General features: G+C 42.9%; 1 protein-coding gene across 1 annotated transcript; it reads left to right on the forward strand.

Moving 5' to 3' along the window:
• Positions 1 to 6: 6 nt before the first annotated feature.
• Positions 7 to 24,880, forward strand: LOC145357338 (BTB/POZ domain-containing adapter for CUL3-mediated RhoA degradation protein 2). The gene is made up of 7 exons (XM_080210593.1): positions 7 to 67; positions 9,030 to 9,375; positions 15,940 to 16,109; positions 17,117 to 17,206; positions 17,309 to 17,361; positions 20,046 to 20,241; positions 21,136 to 24,880. Exons 2-7 carry the CDS (start codon positions 9,162 to 9,164, stop codon positions 21,370 to 21,372), a joined length of 960 nt encoding a protein of 319 aa, XP_080066719.1. The 5' UTR covers positions 7 to 67; positions 9,030 to 9,161; the 3' UTR covers positions 21,373 to 24,880.

The following is a 24,880-nucleotide window of genomic DNA, read 5'->3' on the forward strand; positions in this document are numbered from 1 at the left end:
CCGGAAGTGAAGGAGGAGAAAGGGGAGGAGAGGTGGAGCGGGACGGTCGGCACGGCAACTTGTGCAGGTACAGGGTTCGCCTCAGGGACTGGGCAGCTGGGAGCATGACCCAATAAACTCATTAGCTGCTCCACTGGGAGGGTGGGGGGAGTGAAGCTGGGCAAAATGCACTGAGCTTTGAGCTACAGAGCGATAGAGAAGTCAGGGGCCGAGTGTCTCCTCAGTTAACGTTCACCATGGGAGCTGGAAGAAATGACTGGAGATGGAGTAACTACCCCAAACCCTTCCAAAGATGGAATTCAGTTAGGAATGGATAATGGTCAGTAGGGTTAGGGTGGAAATGGGTGGGTTTCAGCCAGCCCTACCTCGTCCTCCACTGTTTGTGAATTGCCAAATTGTTTCCACTCGATGAAAGGAAATTCCCCCCCCAGTGTTGAGAAAACCCAGAATTATTTATTTACTGCTTTCAGTCCCTACTCCGGTTTTACGTCCCTCACCGCAGTAACGGTGTCTAAGGTTGAACCAGACACTCTGTAGCTTTATTGTATTTGATTCTGAGATTATTAACCACGCATCTGTGCCATCACTAAGACTGCCAGCTTCCACCTCCAACATCACTTGACTGCTTCTGGCTGACTTCAGTTGCTGAATCCTGTTCATGCCTTTGTTAACTCCAGGCACCGCAATTCCAATGTACTCCTAGCCAGCCTCCCACAATTCAGCTTTGTAAACCTGGGGTAATCTAAAACTCCACTCTGCTTCCAAATGTGTCCAAATCTTATTCACTGCCAAGCCTGTTCACCTACTGGCATTGGTTCCTGTCAAGCCATGCCTCAATTTTGAAATGTTCCTCCTTGTTTTGGTTGCTTCAGAAGGTTAGGGGGCATGGAGTTGGGGGTAAGGTGTTAGCGTGGATAGAGGATTGGCTGTCTAATAGGCAGAGAGTTGGTATCAATGGGTGCTATTCGGATTGGCGGTTGGTGACTAGTGGAGTGCCCCAGGGATCGGTGCTGGGGCCTCAGCTATTTACCATTTATATAGATGATTTGGAGGACAGGGCTGAGTGTCGGGTGTTGAAATTTGCTGATGACACAAAGATAATTGGAAAAGCAAATTGTGCGGAGGGTGTGGAAAGTCTGCAGAGGGATCTAGATAGGCTAAGCGAGTGGGCGAGGACCTGGCAGATGTTAGCAAGTGTGAGGTTATCCACTTTGGCAAGAATAATAGTAGGAGGGACTGCTGTTTAAAGGGTGAAAAGCTGCAGCATGCTACAGTGCAGAGGGACCTGGGGGTCCTTGTGCATGAGTTGCAAAAACCCAGGCTGCAGGTGCAAAAGGTGACCAGGAAGGCAAATGGGATGCTGGCCTTTATAGCGAGGGGGATTGAATATAAAAGCAGGGAGGTCTTGCTGCAACTGTACAGGGCACTGGTGAGGTCGCAGCTGGAGTACTGTGTGCAGTTTTGGTCCCACACTTGCGCAAGGATATTTTGGCCTTGGAGGGAGTGCAGAGGAGGTTCACTAGGCTGATACCAGAGATGAGAGGGTTGAACTATGAAGAGAGGCTGAATAGACTGGGTTTGTACTCGTTGGAATTTAGAAGGATGAGGGGGATCTTATAGAGACGTATAAGATAATGAAGGGGATGGATAGGGTAGAGGTAGAGAGATTCTTCCCGCTCAGAGAGGACAGCAGGACTAGAGGGCACAGCCTCAAGATGGCGGGGGGGGGCAGTTTAGAACAGAGTTGAGGAGGAACTTCTTCACTCAAAGGATGGTGAATCTCTGGAATTCTCTGCCCGTTGATGTGGTAGAGGCTACCTCGCTAAATATATTTAAGACACGGGTGGATAGGTTTTTGGTAGGCAAGGGAATTAAGGGTTATGGGGAGAAAGCGGGAAAGTGGAACTGAGCCACTTCAGATCAGCCATGATCTTATTGAATGGCGGGGCAGGCTCGAAGGGCTTGATAGCCTACTCCTGCTTCTATTTCTTACGTTCTTATGAGATCACTTCGTGGCCTTGGCCCTCCTACAATCTCCTAGAATGCATTTGTAGTCCTCTGTTCCTGTTCCTAAACCTTTGCCTCAGTCATCTTCCCCTTTTTATGTTGCTTAAAACCTACTACTTTGACCAAGTTTTGGTCATCTGTTTGAAAATCCTAATGTAGCTTCGTGTCCAATTCTGTTTGTTAGCTCTTCTGTGAATGGCCTTGAAATATTTTGCTGTGTTGAAGATGAGAGAAGTGTAAACTAATGCTATATAAAACATATTATTTATGTTGATTTTTTTTGGGTGGCACAGTGATTAGCACTGCTGCATCTCAGTGAATGGCCATTCAGCCCATTGGGTTTGCATTGGCCTCCTTCTGCACTGTAGTGACCTTAAGTAAATGATTCGAGTGCAATAGTGCTTGTTTGGGGTGGGAAATTATCAAGTGGTGAGATGGCTAGAGTGAAATACTTCACTTTTTTTGTCTTTATTTTTAGATCTGTTTGCAGCAATGAACTTGAAAGCTACTGTCAACACTTTGCAGCTATGTTGCACTGGTGTTCATCATCAGTCATACTCCCTCAGATACCTTTTTAAGTAAAATGAAAGACTGCTGAGATTAATCAACCCATGTTGGAATGTATTTCTGCAGTGATCAATTTTTTAACACTCCCATTTCTTTACAGTACTGACATAGAATTTTACAGAACAGGAGGATTCCATTTGGCATATCATACTTGTGCTGACTTGTCCCATACCCCTGCAATTTCAGTTTTCTCTCAATGTATTGTGATAATTCTGTGAAGCATTTGATGCCTTCACTGTTGCTATGACTCACCAAAGTAGTTCTGTCTAAAATCTGACTGCAAGTGGTAGTAGTTAGATGTAAATTTAAATGCTCATGTTCTCGCATTTTGGACTGAAATTTGAACATTGTTGTAACTTGTACTTATGCAAAGGTGATCATTTGGAAGTCTGCAAAGTGTTAATTCTATTTCAAATTGCACAGTTCTTTCAGTGGGCAGATTGATATTTTAAGGCATACAGGAATGATATTTGGAAGAGTGTATGAATCTCAAATTTGCATTCTACCTTCTGCATAATCAACGTAGTGAAACTTAATGTGGTGGACAGGTGTGGCACTTTCTATTTACTCTTTCATGATTTGTTCTTGGTGTATATTTAAACTGACTTATACGATGTCTTTAGCATCATAGCCTGTCCTGAGGTGCTGCATAAATGCATATTCATACGAAGGCTAACAGCCCACAAAAGGAGATGTTAGAAGAGTGATCAAAAGTTTGGCCTACGAGATGAGCTGTAAGAATTGGAGGAAAGTGGGGCGATGAATGGGCTTTGTGAACACTACACAATACCATCATAGCTTCAATTCCAGATTCTCTCACTCCCAGAAGCCATGTTTCCTTTACTTCAAATATCTATCCTTCTCTGTCTTGAATATACTCAACTAATCATTCACAGTCCTCCCAGATCCACAACCCTGTGGGTGAAGAAAATTTCTCCTCATCTCAGTAATGAGTGGCTGACCCTTTATTCTGAAACTGCTGCCTTGTTCTCAACTCTCCATCCAGAGGAAACACCTGTTTATCATCCATCCTGTCAAGTCTATTAACAATTCTATATGTTTCAGTAAGATCACCTATCATTCTTAATTTTAGGAGCTTACAGCTCCTTTGACAAAAAAATATATATTTTATTAGCCACAAGTAAGGCTTACATTAACACTGCAACAGAGTTACTGTGAAGTTCCCCTAGTCACCACACTTCGCCTGTTTGGGTTAATGCACCTAACCACATTTTTCAGACTGGGAGGAAACCGAAGCACCTGGAGGAAACCCATGCAGACATGGAAAGAACGTGCAAACTTCAGAGACTGACCCTAGCTAGGAATCGAACTCGGGTCTCTGGTGCTGTGAAGCAGCAGTACTATTAACCATGTTGTTTACTTCTGGTTTACCAAGCTCAGCTAAAGAGATGTAATATTTAGCTGCACGATTGCAGGAGTGAAAAGTACATGTTTGTGTGAGTGAGCAGATGCAGGGGTTCAAACTATTCGGTAATGTGATATGTTCAATCAATGAATGCTATCTTATTATGCCACATAAATTTTTAAAATCCACATGTCTGCTTGCATCTTTGTCAGGCTTCTGGTGTGTGGGTGTAATTGAACATTCATTTTTCAAAGAGTGTATGAGGCAGTCATCAGCATAATTAAATGTATTTGTTCCAACCTTGAGAAACCTTTCTGAGCCTTCAGTCTGACTCACCCATTCATTTAACATTCATTATGTGGCATGAGCAGTTCACAAAGTTATTCTGTTTCTCCCCTTTTTCCTCCCCTCTGCCAACTCTTGCTGGCTTTTTTCTCCATGAGTAATAACGAGCCCTCTGGTATCCATGTACAGAGGCTGTTCTTCATGCAAATATATGCATTGTCAGACTTTGACCATGGAGCACATTACTGACTAGCCCGATTCTCTGCTTGACCTAAGAGGTCATTCAATAGTCTATAGAACGCATAATCCTGCTTGCTTGTTCCACTGCCTAAAGAAGCTCAGACGATTTGCACCACATTGTGAAAAGTTAAGATTGATTTGCTAAGAAGATCTAATAGAACAAAAAGCTTGTATTAACATGGTGCCTTTCAAAACTTCTGACAACCCAAAGCACTTTATTGATAGTGAAATACTTTACGTGTAGGCACTGTTGTAATGTAGGAAATGTTGCAGCCACCTTGTATACAGCAATTCCCACAAACAACAATCCACCTAACCACGACCTTAAACATTCATCCCCTTCACCACTGGAGGTGAAGCTACCAGACTGTCATAAAAACCCATTAGGTTCACTGTTGTTTTTTAGGAAAGGAAATAGCTTTCCTTGCCTGGTCTGGCCTCCATGTGACTCCAGATTCTCAGCAACATGGTTGACTCTTAACTTCCCTTGAAATGGCCTAGCAAGCCATTCATTTATGCCAAATCACTCTGTTTGCAGTAGTTCAAAAAGGCTGCTTGCTGCCGCCACCTTGAGAGTAATTACGAATGGGCCATAGATACCAGCAACATCCATATTCCGTGAATTAATTTTTAAATTAGTCGCAATAGTCATCAAATCGTTCCAGAGAGGTCAACTGATTTCTGTGGCCAAATTGATTTTATAAATTATTTTTATGGGATGTGGGCATCACTGGCTAGGCCAGCATTTTTACTGTCCATCACTAATTGCTCGAGAGAAGGTGGTGGTGAGCTCCCCTCATGAACCACTGCTATCCATGTGGTTTATGCACATCCACAGTACTGTATTGGAGGGTTTTGACCCAGTGACAGTGAAGCAATGTCAATATAGTTTCAAGTCAGGATGGTGTGTAGGTTGATGGAGAATTATTTTTATTCATTCATGGGACATGGATATCACTGCTGGCCAGCATTTGTTGCCCATCCCTAGTCGCCCTTGAACTGAATAGCTTGCTAGGCCATTTCAGAGGGCAGAGAATCAACCACATTGCTGTGGCTCTGGAGTCGCGTGTAGGCCAGACCGGGTAAGAATGGCAGATTTTCTTCCCTAAAGGACATTAGTGAACCAGATGGGTTTTTCTGACCATGGTTTCATGGCCATCAGTAGATTCTTAATTCCAGGTTTTTTTATTGAATTCTAATTCACCATCTGCTGTGGCAGGATTCAAACCTGTTTCCACAGAGCATTAGCTGAGTTTCTGGATTAGTGATACCACTAGGCCATCACTTCCCCTGCAGATGCTGGTGTTCCCTCTCTTCTGCTGCACCTCTCCTTCAAGGTGGGAGAGGTCACAAGTTTGGAAGATGCTTTGGTAAGATGCTGCAGTATATCTTGTAGTTATTTGTGCAGTGTCTGTAATGTGTACCATAGTGGAGGATGTTGAAGGGATTGCCAATCAAGCAGGCTGGTTTGTCCTAGACAGACATGCTTTGGGAGTTGGGAGGTGAGTTACTCTCTGCAGAATTCCCTGCCTCTAAGCTGCTCTTGTAGCCACAGTATTTATATGGCTGGTCCAGTTCAGTTTCTGGTCAGTGATAATCCCCAGGGTGTTGATAGTGGGTGGATTTGGTGATGGTGGTTCCACTGAATATCATGAGGAGATGGTTGGATCTCACTTGTAGGAGATGACCATTGCCTGGCACTTGTGGTGAAAATGCTGTTTGCCACTCATCAGCCGAAGCCTTGATATTGTCCACGCCCTGCTGCATTTGGACAACAAGGCTTCAGTATCTGAGCAGTCACAAATGGTGCTAAGCATTGCGCAATCATCAGCGAACATACCCATTTTTGACTTTAAGATGGAGGGAAGGCCATTGATGAAGAAGTTGAAGATGGTTGGGTCTATAACACTATCCTGAGGAACTCCTGCTGTGATGTCCTGATGACCGAGATGATTAACTTCCAACCACCACAATCCTCTGTGCTGGATATGACACCAACCAGCAGAGAGTTCCCCCCCCGCCCCCCCCCACCAATTCCCATGCTGCAATTTTGCTAGAGCATCTTAATGTCAAGGGCAGTCACTCTTTCCTTGCTTCTGGAGTTCAGCTCTTTGTCCATGTTTGAACCAAGTTTGTAACGAGGTCAGAAACTGAGTGCTAAGTTTGGGATGTACCAGGGCCAATGAACGGTATACAGAACATTATAGCGCAGCACAGGCCCTTTGGCCCTCAATGTTGCACCGACTTGTGAAACAAATGTAAAGCCCATATAACCTACACTATTCCAATATCATTCATATGTTTATCCAATGACCATTTAAATGCCCTTAATGTTGGCGAGTCCACTACTGTTGCAGGCAGGGCATCTTACACCCTTACTATCTGAGTAAAGAACCTACCTCTGACATCTGTCCTATATCTATCACCCTTCAATTTAAAGCTATGTCCCCTCGTGCTAGCCATCTCCGTCCGAGGAAAAAGGCTCTCACTGTCCATCCTGTCTAATCTTCTGATCATCTTTTATGCCTCTATTAAGTCACCTCTTGACCTTCTCGCTAATGAAAACAGCCTCAAGTCCCTCAGCCTTTCATCATAAGACCTTCCCATCAAACCAGGCAACATCCTAGTAAATCTCCTCTGCACTTTGTCCAATGCTTCCACATCCTTCCTATAATATGGCAACCAGAACTATATGCAATACTCCAAGTGCGGCTGCACCAAAGTTTTGTACAGCTGCAACATGACCTCATGGCTCTGAAACTCAATCCCTTTAACAATAAAAGCTAACACACTGTACACCTTCTTAACACCCCTATCAACCTGGGTGCCAACTTTCAGGGATCAATGCATGTGGACACCAAGATCTCTCTGCCCATCCACACTACCAAGTAACTTATCATTTGCCCAGTACTCTGTATTCCTGTTGCTCCTTCCAAAATGAATCACTTCACACTTTTCCGCATTAAACTCCATTTGCCACCTCTCAACCTGGCTCTGCAGCTTACATATGTCTCTCTGTAACCTGCAACATCCTTCCGCACTGTCTACAACTCCACCGACTTTAGTGTCATCTGCAAATTTACTAACCCATCCTTCTACGCCCTCTACCAGATCATTTATAAAAATGACAAACAGCAGTGACCCCAAAACATATCCTTGCAGTACACCACTAGTAACTGAACTCCAGGATGAACATTTCCTATATATTGCTGTGTGTTGCTTTGTAGCACTGGCAGGAGCACTTCCTCCCTCTGACTTTCAGATTAAAGTTACCAAAGAGATCAGTCTTCCTAGTAACCATCTAATAATGGCATCGTTCAAATTTAAAATTTGTAATGTTTTCAACTAAATTTTAAAAATGATGCACTTTGTCTTTACGTTGAATAAGTTATTTTGTAGGCTTATTTTACTAGGCTGATACCGGAGTTGAGGGGGTTGAGCTATGAGGAGAGGCTGAATAAACTGGGCTTGTACTCGTTAGAGTTTAGAAGAATGAGGGGAGATCTCATTGAGACGTATAAGATGATGAATGGGATGGATAGGATAGAGGTGGAAAGACTCTTCCCGCTCAAAAAAGACAATAGGACTAGGGGGCACAGCCTCAAGATAAAAGGGGGGCGGTTTAGAACGGAGTTGAGGAGGAACTTCTTCACTCAAAGGGTGGTGAATCTCTGGAATTCTCTGCCCGTCGAAGTGGTGGAGGCCGCCTCGCTAAATATTTTTAAGACGCGGGTTGATGGGTTTTTGATAGGAGAGGGGATTAAGGGTTATGGGGAGAGGGCGGGAAAGTGGAACTGAACAGCGACAGATCAGCCATGATCTTATTGAATGGCGGGGCAGGCTCGAAGGGCTGGATGGCCTACTCCTATTTCTTATGTTCTTATGTATGCGAGAAGTCATCACTTAATTATTGACTATGTCATCAAAGGTTTTGCATGCACAAAAAGGAAGTAAAAAATTCTAGGATTAATGTTAAAGAATAAACAAATCCAAATCCAGAAATTTGAAAGACTTGATTGGGCGCAGAATTGAGCACTGTGGTGTTTCACAATGGTCACTTGTGGGCTGAATTACCTACTTCCTGCCTTTGATTATGCCTTCTGGTTAAAATTGAGGGTGTTTCACAAAGCACATTCGCCAGACTAGGAGGTTCCATGTTGCTCATATCTAAAGTTTATTAGTGTCACAAGTAGGCTTACATTTACACTTCAGTGAAGTTACTGTGAAAATTCCTTAGTTACGCTCCGACACCTGTTCAGGTACACCGAAGGAGAATTTAGCATGGCCAGTGCATCTTAACTAGCCCGTCTTTTGGATTGAAAGGAAACCAGAGCACCGGAGGAAATCCACGCAGATACGGGGGAACATGCAGACTGCACAGACAGTGACCCAAGCGGGGAATCGAACCCGGGTCCCTGGCGCTGAGGTGGCAGTGCTAACCACTGTGCCACCGTGCAGCCCCAATATATCTATGGGGGAAAAAATTTTAGTTTAGATTTGAGTGCAAAGTGCTGTTTATTTCTGCTTCATTCATGTTTAACAAAACAATTTTCCTCATTTTTAGTGGTGCAGATGTTATGAACTCTTTTGGATGTGACCTGACCTTGACTCATTTTTGTCTGGCTTGCACACCCCAACCACGGCGGGACAGTTGAAACCAACTGTGTGCAGAGTCACCATTTATCTGCAGAGAGACATGTCTGGAGACACCTGCTTAACGTCACTGTGCCCATCTTCTGGAGCCAAGCCTAAGGCACTCAGCTTTAAAGGAGGAAGCATGGGGAACAAATACATCCGATTAAATGTTGGAGGATCCCTATACTACACCACTGTTCAGATTTTAACCAGACATGATACTATGCTGAAAGCAATGTTTAGTGGAAGAATGGAAGTGCTCACTGACAAAGAAGGTGAGTATAATCTAATTACTTGTACCAGAAGTAAACAAAAGTTATTTTAGTTTTTAAAGATGCCATGGATGGTAGTGATTTGATTTATCATTGTCATGTATCAGTAAACAGTGAAAATGATTGTTTCTTGTGCACTATACAGACAAAGCATACCTTCTTAGAGTACATAGGGGAGAAGAAGGAAGAGGGTGCAGAACATAGGATTATAGTCATAGCTAGCGTATAGAGAAAGATCAACTTAACGTGAGGTAGGTCCATTCAAAAGTCAGGCAACAGGGAAGAAGTCGTTCTTGAGAAGTGATCTCAGACTTTAGTATTTTTTTCCTGATGGACAAAGACGGAAGACAGTACATCCGGGGTGCATGGGTCCTTTCATTTTGCTGGCTGCTGCTTCAAGGCAGCAGGAAGTGTAGAACGAGTTATGTACTAATGTACTTAAATATGGAAAAGTTAATTTGGCTTTTTTCCCAACACTTGACTGTTTCCAATCTTTTGGATCATTAAAAAGAAATAGTACCTGTAGATAGGTGGCAATCAAAAGTTCTTGAGAAATGGTTGATGTAGGGGATGGGTGCCAGCATAACCGGTTAATACCAGGTAATATGGATTTCGACCACTGATTTTACTGGGAAATTCAGCATGTGCTGTAAAGTAAATCTGCAGGGCTTTCAACTTGATTGTAAAGTAGCTTCTCAAATCAAGTTATATCGTCAATGCAATCATTTCAATTTTGGAATTATAGTATTGATCTAGGTTTAGAATTGTCCAGCAAATGAGTGTGATGAAAATCATGTTTTGCATTCTATACCAATAAACACAGCAAGATAAATGCATTGTGTTTTAAATGTCTGTGATTTAATAATCACAGGCACTAGTAGATTGTGTTTGAAGTTAGTACCACACTGTTTTCATGGGATAATATTTTTGCCTGGGGTTGCTTGACTCTGAAAAATTACACTTTGGTGATGAGCGTGTAGAGCATTGTAAGTGAGAAGTTGCAAGGCAAATTATTGGCATTTTAACCTACTGATCTATTGTGCTCACTGGTCTACCAGCTAGTGTTGCAGTCTCCTGTTGGTATTTGCGGTCTGTACATTTGTTGTATTATAAGAAGTCTCTCAACACCAGGTTAAAGTCCAATAGGTTCATTTGGTAGTAAATGCCACTAGCTATCGGAGCTCTTCTCTTTCGTCAGGTGAGTGGGCAGTTCTGATCACAAACAGGGCATTTAAAGGCACACACAGTTTACACAATACTGATTAGAATGCGAGTCCTTACAGCTAATCAAGTCTTAAAGGTGCAGACAGTGAGTGGAGATAGCATTAAGCGTAGATTAAAGAGATGTGTATTATCTCCAGACAGGACAGTAAGTGAGATGTTGCAAGTCCGGGCAAGTCATTGGGGTTACAGATAGTGTGACATGAACCCAAAAGGTCCCAGTTGAGGCAGTCCTCATGTTCGGACCCCTGTGCTTAGTGCTATCTCCACTCACGTCTGCACCTTTAAGACTTGAATAGCTGTAAAGACTTGCATTCTAATCAGTATTCTGTAAACTGTGTATGCCTTCATATGCCCTGATTCTGATCAGAACTCCCCACTCACCTGATGAAGGAGCAGCGCTCAAAAAGCTAGTGGCATTTACTACCAAATAAACCTGTTGGACTTTAACCTGGTGTTGTGAAACTTCTTACTGTGTTTACCCCAGTCCAACACTGACATCTCCATATCATTTGCATTATGACATACAAATATTATATGATACAAATTCTGCCTTGCACACCGTGATAGAACTTTCTGATCTACAATAAGAGCATTGGAACAAACAATTTTGTTAAATTTAGAAATCTAGCTCAAGGTCCAACGTTAAGTTTGGTGAGGAGCTAAACCAGGTGGTATTTAGCAGGTGTCAATGTTGGAAGTTAACAGCTAGTAAATCCTTGGAGGGAGAAGAGACAAATCTGAATTTTAAGATCGTGGGAAGGACAAGCATGCAAAGGTTTTGGGATCTAACCTACTGATCTTTTTCACCCTAAAAGAAAATTGTAAATGAGCTAAAAGCCAATTGCTTTTTTAACGGAAGCCACATTGAATGAATGTAAGAACATAAGAACATAAGAAATAGGAGCAGGAGTAGGCCATCTAGCCCTTCGAGCCTGCCCTGCCATTCAATAAGATCATGGCTGATCTGTCGCTGCTCAGTTCCACTTTCCCGCCCTCTCCCCATAACCCTTAATCCCCTCTCCTATCAAAAACCCATCAACCCACGTCTTAAAAATATTTAGCGAGGCAGCCTCCACTTCAAGGGGCAGAGAATTCCAGAGATTCACCACCCTTTGAGTGAAGAAGTTCCTCCTCAACTCCGTTCTAAACCGCCCCCCTTTTATCTTGAGGCTGTGCCCCCTAGTCCTACTGTCTTTTTTGAGCGGGAAGAGTCTCTCCACCTCTATCCTATCCATCCCATTCATCATCTTATACGTCTCAATGAGATCTCCCCTCATTCTTCTAAACTCTAACGAGTACAAGCCCAGTTTATTCAGCCTCTCCTCATAGCTCAACCCCCTCAACTCCGGTATCAGCCTAGTAAACCTCCTCTGCACTCCCTCCAAGGCCAAAATATCTTTGCGCAGGTGCGGCGCCCAAAACTGCACACAGTACTCCAGCTGCGGCCTCACCAATGCCCTATACAGCTGCAGCAAGACCTCCCTACTTTTATATTCAATCCCCCTCGCTATGAAGGCCAGCATCCCATTCGCCTTCCTGACCACCTGCTGCACCTGCAAGCTGGGTTTTTGCGACCCCGAGGTCCCTCTGCACCGTCGCCTGCTGCAGTTTTTCGCCCCGTAAGTAATAGTCCTTCCTACCATTCTTCCTACCAAAGTGGACCACCTCACACTTGCCAACATTAAATTCCATTTGCCATTTCCTGGCCCATTCGCCCAGCCTATCTAGATCCTTCTGCAGACTCTCCACACCCTCCGCACAATTTGCCGTTCCCCCAATCTTGGTGTCATCAGCAAATTTCGACACCCTACACTCGGTTCCCTCCTCCAGATCATCTATATAAATGGTAAAAAGCTGAGGCCCCAGCACCGACCCCTGGGGCACCCCACTAGTCACCATCCGCCAATCCGAATAGCACCCGTTGACCCCCACTCTCTGCCTCCTATTTGACAACCAATCCTCTATCCACGCTAACACCCTACCCCCAACTCCATGTCCCTCGACCTTCTGCAATAACCTCTTGTGAGGTACTTTGTCAAACGCCTTCTGAAAATCTAGAAAGACCACATCCACCGGCTCTCCTCTATCCACCGCCCTAGACACATCCTCATAGAACTCCAGTAAATTTGTCAGACACGACTTCCCTTTAATGAAACCGTGCTGCGTCTGCTCTATCAAGCAATTCCCTTCAAGATGCCTCGCAATTTCCTCCTTAATGACGGATTCTAACATTTTACCTACCACAGACGTTAAACTAACCGGCCTATAATTCCCCGCCTTTTGCCTGGCACCCTTCTTGAACAACGGCGTAACATTAGCCGTTTTCCAATCATCCGGCACTTCCCCGGAATCCAGTGACATCTGGAAAATAACCACCAAGGCATCCACTATCACCTCCGCCATTTCTTTCAGAACCCTCGGATGCATTCCATCCGGTCCTGGGGACTTGTCCACAATCAGCCCCTCCAGTCTGTCGAGCACCGCCTCTCTAGTAACAGTAATGTCATTAAGACCCTCCAGTCCTACCACCTTTCCATCGCTAACACCCAGCAAATTATTCACGTCCTCCTCCATGAAGACAGAAACAAAAAAGTTATTCAATACCTTAGCCATATCCCCATCCCCTACCACTAGGTCCCCTTTCTCATCCTCTAAAGGACCAACCATCTCGAGGGCAACATGACAGCTCAGAGACTATCTCTGTTGCTGTGCGGACACATGGATTTGGGCCTGTGTCTGTGGGAGTTTGCACGTTCTCCCCGTGGTTGCGTGGGTTTCCTCCGGGTGCTCCGGTTTCCTCCCACATCCCCCAAAGATGTGCTTTTAGGCTGATTGATTGGGTACTAAATTGTCCCTAAATTGGACCTCCCTGATCCTCGCACGTTAGGTGTAGACTAAAATCATGAATAGGTCACTGAGACAGTGGGACGGCGGCGCGGGCTCGTTGGGCCGAAGGGCCTGTTTCCCGTGCTGTGTTGTTCTTTGTTCTTTTAACATTCACCCTAGCCAGCCTCTTCCTTTTTATATATTTATAAAATATGTGGTGATGCAGCATGTTTATTTACCTGCAGGTGGCATGTTTATAAATTATTGACCTCCGAACATTTAAAATGTTCCAAATCTCATGTTAACACCTGGTTTCCTTTTGGATTATATAATCCAATTGTCCTAATATTTCACAAAGCAACTCTGTCTGTCGATGTTGTAGTTTCTTTCATTTTAAAAAAAATCAGATCTTGCATCTATTTCAGTTTATCATAGTGTTAACTAGCTGACGAAGTTCTCATTGCTTTCATGGAGCAATAGTGGCTTTTAACTATTAAAGTGTCTTGTAACGATGAGGCTTTTAAATGTTACACAATTTAAATGGCTAGATTTCACTGTTAAGTGGAAATCTCCAATCACCCATCCCTGTTCTTCACCTTTAAATTCGATCGAAAAAAGGGACACGGAGTTTGTTGAAGATAAAACTGCATGGTAGCAAGTGATTTAAGCTATATGTAATGAGGTAATATTAAAAAGAAATGCACTATGGTATCTAAGTTAGAGCAGGTATGAACCATTTGACTTTTCACGGTATTCAGTGGAGTTTCATTGGAATGCTGGTGGGGTTAAGTTTACAGAATTTGTGGTAAATTGGATTGAAACCAAGGTAAAAGTTCAGAAGGACTTATTTTTGGTTGTTTTATGATTTACACATCAAACAATATGAAGGAGGATACGAAGTGTGAAAGATTTGACTAGGTGGTGAGAATAGTGATGACTGATAGCACTCATTGAAAGCTGAACCAATTCAGGACAGATGGGTTTTAGTGTTGATAGTTGTATTATTTAGCATTTGGGATGTAAAATGTGACATGGTGCCCTACAGTAAAAGTGGGAATGAATTTGGTTGTGCTGATTAACTTTGAAAAGTCCAGTCAGTGTGACTGTACCACGTCAGCTAAAGTTGCATCTCAAGAATATGCAGAGACTGCCGCATATGCAAATATTGCAGCCGTTTGCTGTGTAAATTTCACCTATACACTGTGGAGTTTAGAAGAATGAGAGGGAATCTCATTGAAACATAAATTATTATGAACAAGATTGACAGTACAGATTGTTTCCCCAAGCTGGGAATCTAGAACATGGGCACAGTATCAAGATGAGGGACTAATCATTTAAGAATGTAAGAGGTAAAAGATTTTCACTCAAAGGTTTGTGAATCTTTGGGATCTGTCCCCTCTGGAAGCTTGTGGATGCTTCATGTTGAATATATTTAAGACTGAAATAATTTTTGGTGCCTCAGAATTAAGGAATGTGCGGAGCAGACAAGAACATTGAGTTGAGGTGGCGCATCAACCAGGATTGTATTGAATGGCAGAGCATGCATGTGGGGCCCTGTGGTCTGTCCCTGCTCCCGTTCCTTACATTCTTGTGTTTTGAACACAGCATGTGCCAAAAACGGCAACATGAACAATCAGTTAATGTTTTTGGTGTTGTTTGAGGGAGGAATGTTGGCTATTATACTGTAGAAATATTTGTTTTTTGAATAGTTCCAAGTTTTTTTATGTCCATCCAAGCCATTGAGGCCTCCATTCAATGGTTGATCCCAAGGATGGCACATCCAGTATTGGGAGCGTTTACTGAGTACTGCACTGGAGTGTCAACTTAGGCCGAGTCTGGAAATTCTGAAGTATGGGTTGAATTACAACCTTTGGAATTGAGTACTGCCAGCTGAGTCATGTTGGTGCAATGAAGTAATATAATTGATCATGAAACCATAGAAATGTCTTGTTACTAAACAGAGATGAATAATTTAGGTTCTAAGTTTCCTCAGATTGTGGCTGAGGAATCCGAAGAAACCTTGGAGAACTTTCCTCCTGCAGATGATTCTGACTCAGTGTGATAAAGCAAGTTGTACATGGGTGGTTTTGATGGGTCAAATTGCCTGTTTGTTTTCCGTTCTGGGACATACGGTGGCACGGTGGTTGCATTGCTACCTCACAGCGCCAGGGACCTGGGTTCGATTCCTGGCTTAGGTCACTGTCAATGTGGAGTTTGCACGTTCTCCCTGTGTCTCTGTGGGGCTGCTCTGGTTTCCTCCCACAGTCCGAAAGACGTGCTGGTTAGGTGTATTGGCCATGCTAAATTCTTTCTGTGCGTCTGAACAAGTGCTGGACAGTTGCGATGTTAAAACGAGCTGACTTTTGATACTAATAAATAAACTGTTCATTTAAGTAATTTAGGGGGTGGGGTACTGAGGGTGCTGGGTTTACCTGTTGTATGGGATAAGGTTCTGGTCGTTGAATATCCTTGAACCACGCCCTTCCACTTTGAAATATTTGCTGTTTTTCCAAACAGGTTGGATTCTTATTGACCGTTGTGGCAAACATTTTGGCACTGTTTTGAACTACCTGCGGGATGATTTGATTATCCTTCCAAAGAGTAGGCGGGAAATAAAGGAACTTTTGGCAGAAGCTAAATATTACCTCATTCAGGGTCTTGTGGATGTCTGTCAGACTGCTTTGCAGGTAATTTACAGCAGCTGCTGCCTTTCTGTTTTACACAAGTCGTTTTTCTGCATATGTAATTGTGCATATTCATTTGGTTGTGGGAGGTAAGTGTAACATGTACTTCTGGAAAATTGCTCTATTAGCAAACAGCTTGTGGTGCAAAACCCTTATCTGCATAGCCTCTAGACTCAGCACAAGTACCAAATCCCAGTGAGCGTTAGGAATACATGTGGGTGGCACAGTGGTTAGCACTGCTGCGGCACAGTGCCAGGGACCTGGGTTTGATTCCAGCCTTGTCCATGTGGAATTTGCAGGTTCTCCCTGTTACTGCCTGGGCTTCCCCTGGATGTTGCAATTTCCTCCCACTGTCCAAAGGTGTGTAGATTAGGTGGATTGGCTGTGCTAAATTGCCCCTTAGCATCCAAAGATGTGTGAATTAGCCATGGTAAATTCGTGGGGATAGGGTCTGTGTAGCATGTTCTTTTGGAGAGCCTGAGAGACAGATAGTGGCAGAAATGTGTCTGTTAGGAACCAAAAGAGAAAACGCTAGAAAATCTTAGCAGGTCTGGCAGCATCTGAAGGAGAGAAAAGAGCTGACGTTTTGAGTTCCAGATGACTGCTCGTCAAAGCGTCTAATAGGAGTTAAAAGTTGTTCATAGATTTTTCACTGGGAACAAAGCAAAGGATTTTATTGAAAAATCTCAAGGGACACGATTAAAATTCAGTTCTGTGATAGCTGAAGAAGTAGCGACTTATGAGGGTATGCAGCTGGCATACTCTTGCTGGTAGTGAAATACTGAGTGATGCATCACACTTGACCCAGGAATAACTCAACAATTCCCTTCACTGTCCCTTTTGGGCAGCAGGAATATTTTCCACTTTTGTAATACCCGGCGCAAGGTTGAGTTGCAGTCACTATAGCAACCACATGTTTGCTGTTTCTGAAATATAGTTGAGAAGAAAAGTTCTTGTGTTGGTTTGGTGATGACTTTTCATCTATGTTTTATAATGTGATTTTCTTTCAGGAAAAGAATGAATGCTGTGAAGTAGCGTGCACAATCCCCATGATCACCTCTCCTAAGGAGGAAGAACAACTGATTGAGACATGCGCAAAGGTCACAAAATTTTCATGTGTCGTTTTTTTCTGTAATGGAAGAACTTATCTCAGACTTCATACTCTTTATTAAAAGCTAACTAGCTCTGTTCTTTACCAACAGCCAGTTGTGAAGCTGCTACATAACAGAAGCAATAACAAGTATTCTTATACGAGGTATGATGCTGCTTCTAATTGCCAGGGCCTCTGCTATATTTGACTTGTTTAGCCTTGCCAGTTAATGGAGATTATTTTGTTATTACTTTGAATCATTTTTGGCACACACGTATTGCAGTTTACAGGAATGCTTCATATAAAGTGGGAGGGGGGAGGATTGTTGCAGGGAGCAGTTGGGACAAGCAAGGAGATTGTCAAGTATTTAGTCATAAGAACATAAGAAATAGGAGCAGGAGTAGGCCATCTAGCCCTTTGAGCCTGCCCCGCCATTCAATAAGATCATGGCTGATCTGTTGTGGTTCAGTTCCACTTTCCCGCCCTCTCCCCATAACCCTTAATCCCCTCTCTTATCAAGAACCCATCAACCCGCTTCTTAAAAATATTTAGCGAGGCAGCCTCCACCACTTCAACGGGCAGAGAATTCCAGAGATTCACCACCCTTTGAGTGAAGAAGTTCCTCCTCAACTCCGTTCTAAACCGCCTCCCCTTTATCTTGAGGCTGTGCCCCCTAGTCCTACTGTCTTTTTTGAGCGGGAAGAGTCTCTCCACCTCTATCCTATCCATCCCATTCATCATCTTATACGTCTCAATGAGATCTCCCCTCATTCTTCTAAACTCTAACGAGTACAAGCCTAGTTTATTCAGCCTCTCCTCATAGCTCAACCCCCTCAGCTCCGGCATCAGCCTAGTAAACCTCCTCTGCTCTGTAAGATTTACTGCTTTGAAACATTAAATACTAACAACTTGGAAAGCGAGCCAAACAGCTTTCCAGTAGGCAGCTAATTCTGAGTGGCACAGTAGTTAACATTGCTGCTTCACAACACCAGGGACCTGGGTTCAATTTCCGACTTGGGTCACTGTGTGTAAAGTTTGCACTTTCTCTCCGTGTCTGTGTGGGTTTCCTCCAGGTGCTCCGGTGTGCTCCAGTTTCCCCTCTCAGTCTAAAAGAAGTGCTGGTTAGCTGCGTTGACCCAAACAGGCACCAGACTGTGGCAACTAGGGAAATCTCATAGTAACTTAATTGCAGTGTTAATGTAAGCCTTAACTTTACAAACTTTGCGCTTCCCGAGCACCTCACTCTCTAGTGACTAACTGTATTGCGTTTGTACAACACGGTGACATAGTGGTTAGCAGTGTTGTCTCTCAGCACCAGCATTCAATTCCAGGCTTGGGTGATTATCTGTGGAATTAGCACGTTTTCCCTATGCCTGCCTAGGTTTCCTCCGAGTCCAAAAATGTGCAGGTTGGTTTGGCCATGCTGAATTGTTCTTTAGTGTCCCAAGATGTGCAGGTTAGGGGGACTAATGGGGTAAGTATGTGGGGCTGTGGTGATAGGGCAGGGGAAAGGGCCTAGTTAAGATGCTCTGTCAGAGAGTTGGTGCAGACCCAATGAGCCGGACGGCCTGTGTTTGCACTCTGGGGATTCTGATTCTGAAAGATGTGCTGGTTAGGTACATTGGCCATGTTAAATTCTCCCTCAGTGCACCTGAACATGTGCCGGAATGTGGCCAATAGGGGATTTCCACACTAACTTTATTGCTGTGTTAATATAAGTCTACTTGTGACAACAATAAATAATAATCTTAAATGATTCTTTAATGTCTAGCGTAAACCATATGGCAATGGGCTTTGATGCTTGGTTCCCAAACTAAATATTTAGAAGTTATTTCTTCATGTGGACACAAATGAAAATGAACTCAAATATGACTTAGAAATAGTGCATGTTCCTTCCAGTGCCTTACCATTTCTGAAGTCAAAAATCTGCACCACAGTCATGGTACTTTCCACAACTCCCCTTTTGTGAGAAATATAAGTAGGATTAAAAATAAGTCATTCCCTTCAGTAGAAGGATGTCCAAACAAACAATGGTCTGTAGACTGCTAGAAGCCTGTAGCCCTGGTAATTTACACTTCTTTTCATTCTTTGTTTGAATCTTATTGGCTTGTAGGTTTGAGGACTGCTTGGTGCTGTTGCCTCGTTGAGTAAATCCTAAATCAGAAAAGCTCTGTTTGTGTTCACAGCTTGAAATGTGTCCCAGCTGATTGGAATATTGACTTAAACTTTACAGTGTGGCCCAAGAGGCTCTGTGGTATGCAATCCACAAAATAAAAGTCTTGCACAGCCTGCTGTTGTGTTTGAACAAGTGCAGTATGTTTGAGAAAAGTTTTAACGTTTCTCCCTCAAACCAAATGCAGAGCACCTGCACAGTTTCTCTATTATGAACAAAACCAAACTCATCCAAGAGAGCATCTATAATGGCTGCAAAAATAGATGCGTTTGGGTTATTGTGACTTAATGAAAGAACCACCTTCAAAAATCTTGAAATTACTACTGTAGCAAAATCTTTTGGGTGGCTCAGTGACTAGCACTGCTGCCTCACAGTGGCAGGGACCCTGGTTCAATTCTGGCCTTGGGCCACTGTCAATGTGGAGTTTGCACATTCTCCCTGCGTCGGCGTGGGTTTCCTCCCACAGTCCAAAGATGTATAGGTTAAGTGGATTGGCCGTGCTAAATTGTCCTTTAGTGTCAGGACGAATAGCAGTATAAATATGTGGGGTTACAGGGATAGGGCGTGGGTAGGATTGATGGCTGAATGGTCTCTTTCTGCACTGTAGGGATTCTATGAACTGCATATGTTTCTGCACTACTGCTCACAGCAGAAGTTTAATGCTCTGTTTCCTCAGCAACTCCGATGACAATTTGTTGAAGAACATTGAACTGTTTGACAAACTGTCCCTACGATTTAACGGACGAGTGCTTTTTATGAAAGACGTGTTGGGAGATGAGATCTGCTGCTGGTCATTCTATGGGCAGGGTCGCAAGCTCGCTGAGGTTTGCTGCACTTCAATCGTGTATGCAACAGAAAAGAAACAAACTAAGGTATGTGAAAGATGACCTCTATATAAACTGATACAGGAGCGGAATGCCATTAGCAATACTTGATTTAAGAAGAAGTAGGTTTTGTGTTTGGTCTCCTGATTGTTATTATCAGGCTGTGCTTAATTGTACTTCCAACATGTTACTGGAATTTGGAAAGTCCTTTCTCTTGTTAATTAAGTTCAAAGGACTTATTTCCATTGTGTTATTGCTTTGCTGTGAGCAAATTATTGAACATAGGATCCTTACAGTGCTGAGTCTACAGTCAGTCCAGCGAGCCTACACCGCCACAGTCCCATTCAGGCTCTATCCCTGTAACCCCATGTACTGACCCTGCTTTTTCCCCAACACTAAGGGGCAATTTAACATGGCCAATCAACCTAACCCGCACATCTTTGGACTGTGGGAGGAAACCGGAGCACCCAGAGGACACCCATGCAGACATGGGGAGAATGTGCAAACTCCACACAGATAGTGACCCGAGGTTGGAATTGAACCTGGGTCCCTGGCACTGTGAGGTAGCAGTGCCAACCACAGTGCGACCAAATGTCCAAGAGTGTCCCGCTAAGTGACTGGCTTAACCCAGTAGTACTTTGAGGCTTGGGAGTCAAATTTTAGTCTTTCTCCTTGTCTTAAAAATTATCTTTGGCTTGGCATACAATGGAGAGACATTAAAAGGATCTAGTTATAGCAAGCCATTCAGGCACTGTCCTTTCACCTCTGAAGCCTAGCTTCAACGAGAGGATTAGCAACTAAGATGGCAGTTCCCTTGCCACTGAGTGTACTGATTGAGATTAATTTGGGATGTCTCACTTTGTTACTTATGATATGTGAAAGTGTGCCAGATTCCCCACTGGCACTCGGAATTTTAATTGTCTAAATTTTGTTATGTTATAGGTTGAATTTCCAGAAGCACGAATTTATGAAGAGACATTAAATGTCTTGCTTTATGAAACGCCGCGTGTGCCCGATAACCTGTTGTTGGAGGCTACTAGTCGGACATCTGGTCCGGGATCTCACAGCGAAGATGAAGAGGCATTGGAAGTTCGAGATCGCGTTCGTAGAATACATGTGAAAAGATACAGCTCTTATGATGACAGACCTCTTGGACACCAGGCTGCCTACAGAGATTAAAACTGTAACCAGGTTGTTAAGTGTGAACAATACTTACATCTTAAAACACTATGTCTATAATGGTCATCAACTTGCACATTATCGTGGAATATGAAGACAACTGACTTGGGAAGATAACCCGTGTGCTTTTGAGGCTAATTTTCTTTAATTTGATATAATGCTGATTCTCAGTTTCTTGGAGAAAAGCGCCTTATGAGTGGAGCTGAAGTACATGTCAAAAGTTATGAATGAATTTGCCTTAACTCCATTTTTAGATTACCTTTCTACGGATCTTTAACATGGATTTAAAAATTTGAAGTCCAATTTACTGTGGTGAGCCTGTGGCAGTGCAGATGAAGATTGATGCCAGTGCTATTAGATTGACAATGCTCTGACCACATACTTCCCTCAGTGGAAGGGAGGAATCATTCCCATATTATTGCTGTGTGGTCTCAAGTGCCCCTCTACCCTTTTTGCCGCTATTAGTATATGGCTTTGGCAGTTTACAAGTGATTCTACCCTCACATGTCAGAGAAGTACAAGTCAGTGTCGAAGCCTGAGTGTCCACCAATTTCATAATTGATTTGTGCCTACTTCTTTTTCATATGGATTAATATCATACCACAGTGCAATTACTTCCTGAGCAATTGAGGATGCCTTGATAACACCTACCATTTCGTCAGAGTATTTTTAGGCATGCATTTATGTATTCAATGTTTTGGGGGAAATGCAGGAGAAAGAGAACAATAAGGGCAATTTACATTTCATTATCACTCCTCCCAAAAGTATGCTTTCAAGTCAATTACCTCAGCATCTTCGCATAACAGACGCCTGACATAGTAACTGAAAATTGGTGTATTGTACCAGTATTTGGGGCTGAGGTCCCTTCATAATCTATCCAAAATCTTAGTGCTTTAATACATCCCACTTTTGTTACAGGTCTTAATGAACCACCAGCTCTTTCAGACAATACGTGACATTTGGTTCTTATTGTGCGTGGTGGGATATATTTTACATAGTGTTTTTAAAGGAATCTCCCAAGGGAATTTTTTTTATGTGCAGGGGTGGCAGTGTGGGCTGATATTTTCATATTCCTTTAAAATAATGGAATCCTATTTGCAGGTCAAAATTATGTTGACTGGACCAAAAGGTTAAATTTCTATTTTTGTATGTGTCCTGACCATTATTTGTCTTTGTCTGAATCTGGGATGGTATATTTGACGCTGTGCACTGTTTAGATCAGAATAGTGACATGTTGGCTGAAACTGACCTTAAGTTGTGTTGAAATAAGTTTGAACATATGTTTTCTTAAAGTTGTATGTAAGTAACATGACATTACCTCATGTTTGACTTCAACCAGAAAGCTTTTGAGACTGGAAGTGTCATCCTGACTTGCGCTGTGGCTATTTTCAAGTGAGTGGTGAAAAAACTAATGTAATTCATCCTTCCTTTTTCATCCTTTCCTTAGAGTGGCACGATGGTTAGCGCTGCTGCTTCTCAACTCCAGGTTCAATCCCAATTTGGGTCACTATCTGTGTGGAGTTTGCACATTCTCCCCATGATTGCTTGGGTTTCCTCTGGGTGCTCCGGTTTCTTCCCACAGTCCAAAGATGTGCAGGTTAGACGCATTAGCCATGCTAAATTCTCCCAGTGTACCCGAACAGGTGCCGGAGTGCGGCTACTGGAGGGTCTTCATTTCAGTGTGAATGTAAGCCTACTTATGACTGATAAATAAAACTTTAACTTTTTAAAACTGTTCCCCTGCCCTGAATGGCACCAGCTCCTGGACAACTGCAGACTGAATTTGTCCAGAACTGAATAATGTCCTCTAGATGATTTCTGCCCAAGGAGCAAGCCAAATCTGGAGTCAAGCTCCTTTTCTCTTCAGTTGACTGAGGCAACCTTTCCTGCTGCTTCGCTCCCTTTAGTGTGGCTTTCTGCTTCACCACAGACTGTAGGATGCATTTTCTCCTTTCAATGTGATGCATTTTTTTTGGTCAGAAGAATATTGACTTACTAAAGGAATCATCTTCGTGTGACTCAGATATAATGGCCTAGAAATTGGATCACAACTGAATCAAGGGGAATGTGGGATGGATGGAGTACTCGAGTTCTGCAAAGCAGTTCTTTTTTAAAAAAAGACACCATTGGGTGGTAGCTGTCTGCCACTCTCCAAGGGTTGCTGGTTTGCCTGTTAAGCACCTGAAGTGCTGCTGTCAGTCACAAACCAGTGGGCCTGACACTAGTTGCATATGTCCATCCTGGATGTATACTGACTACAACTAACATGGTAGGTGGTGCAAATTTGGCAGAGTAGAGTGCATGCCCAACGTGTGCTATTTTGAACTGCTAGGAGCACATCTTACAGCCTTTTTCATTTCTCGGCCAGTGACCACTTCAATGCCATCTCAATATTGTTTGAACAGCTATGCTTTTGAGTGAGCTTTATTACTGGCCATCGTATTTAAAGGATGATGTTGGCTTAGTTCATATATAGCTCAGTAAATCATTAACAAAATGGTGCAAGTTTTTCACAAATTAATGAAAATTGCTCCTTTGAGAAAAGGTAAAGGCATCATCTCAATGGCACGTGTGCCAAAGCATCTTCTAAATGGTTTGAGCACCTCCAGTGTAAATAAATTTTGAGTGCAGACCCAAGGTTGAATGTTTCAATGGTATAAACATTTATACCCTGTGATATGAGCATTTCCTCTGAGGTGATTTTCCCCTGTTTCAATGACAAATGATTTAGCATTATATCTCTTTCTAATAACTAGTTTTACAAGTTTACATTCTGACCCTCTGCTAATCAGAATATAGAAAATTAGATGTGTCACCATCCAAAAAAAAAAGTCCAGATTCTCTCGGATATATCTGGTGTCTAACCTCTGCAGTTCACTGCTCCAAGACATGAAATGTCCCAGCAGTTGGGTTACAGCCTAAGAAGGTACACATTGCAGAACTAAACACCAATTCTGCAGTAATTAATCAATGCGGCCACACCAAAAATTGACATGAAGGATAAAATACGAGTGAGGATAATGGGAATGTTCTTCTGTTTAAACAATCCTAATATTGAATACCTTTCGATTCACAATTAGGTTACATGTATAGACGTCTACTTGCAATCAAAGCCTGTATGAATGTCCAAATCTGGCTTTATTCATGTGCTAATTTGCAAAAAAGAACTAAAAGCAGTGATTGAGGTGTGGATGCTGTTGTGATGTTGTATATTGCAATTAAGCTGTGAAATGGTTGGTTTAATTCTGGTTGCCGAAAAGCTTACAGTGAGCCCAGTTACTAACACTGGAATACTCACTTGCAAAACCACTATCTGTAAACAAAACTGCTTAGAATTTTTGACACTGTGATGGATTTTTGTCCCCCACTAAGTTGCTGTATCGCACATATTTAAAATAAACTGTACTAGCACTACTTGTAATTAATTACTTACTAGAAGTGTAACCTGTTTAGACTGGAGTATTTCTCATTTTTGAATACTGTACTGAAATTATGGAATATTTACTAA

The sequence above is a fragment of the Carcharhinus amblyrhynchos genome, chromosome 23 (genome assembly GCF_965287045.1).
Source record: "Carcharhinus amblyrhynchos chromosome 23, sCarAmb.v2.hapA, whole genome shotgun sequence".
Taxonomy (NCBI): Eukaryota; Metazoa; Chordata; class Chondrichthyes; order Carcharhiniformes; family Carcharhinidae; genus Carcharhinus; species Carcharhinus amblyrhynchos.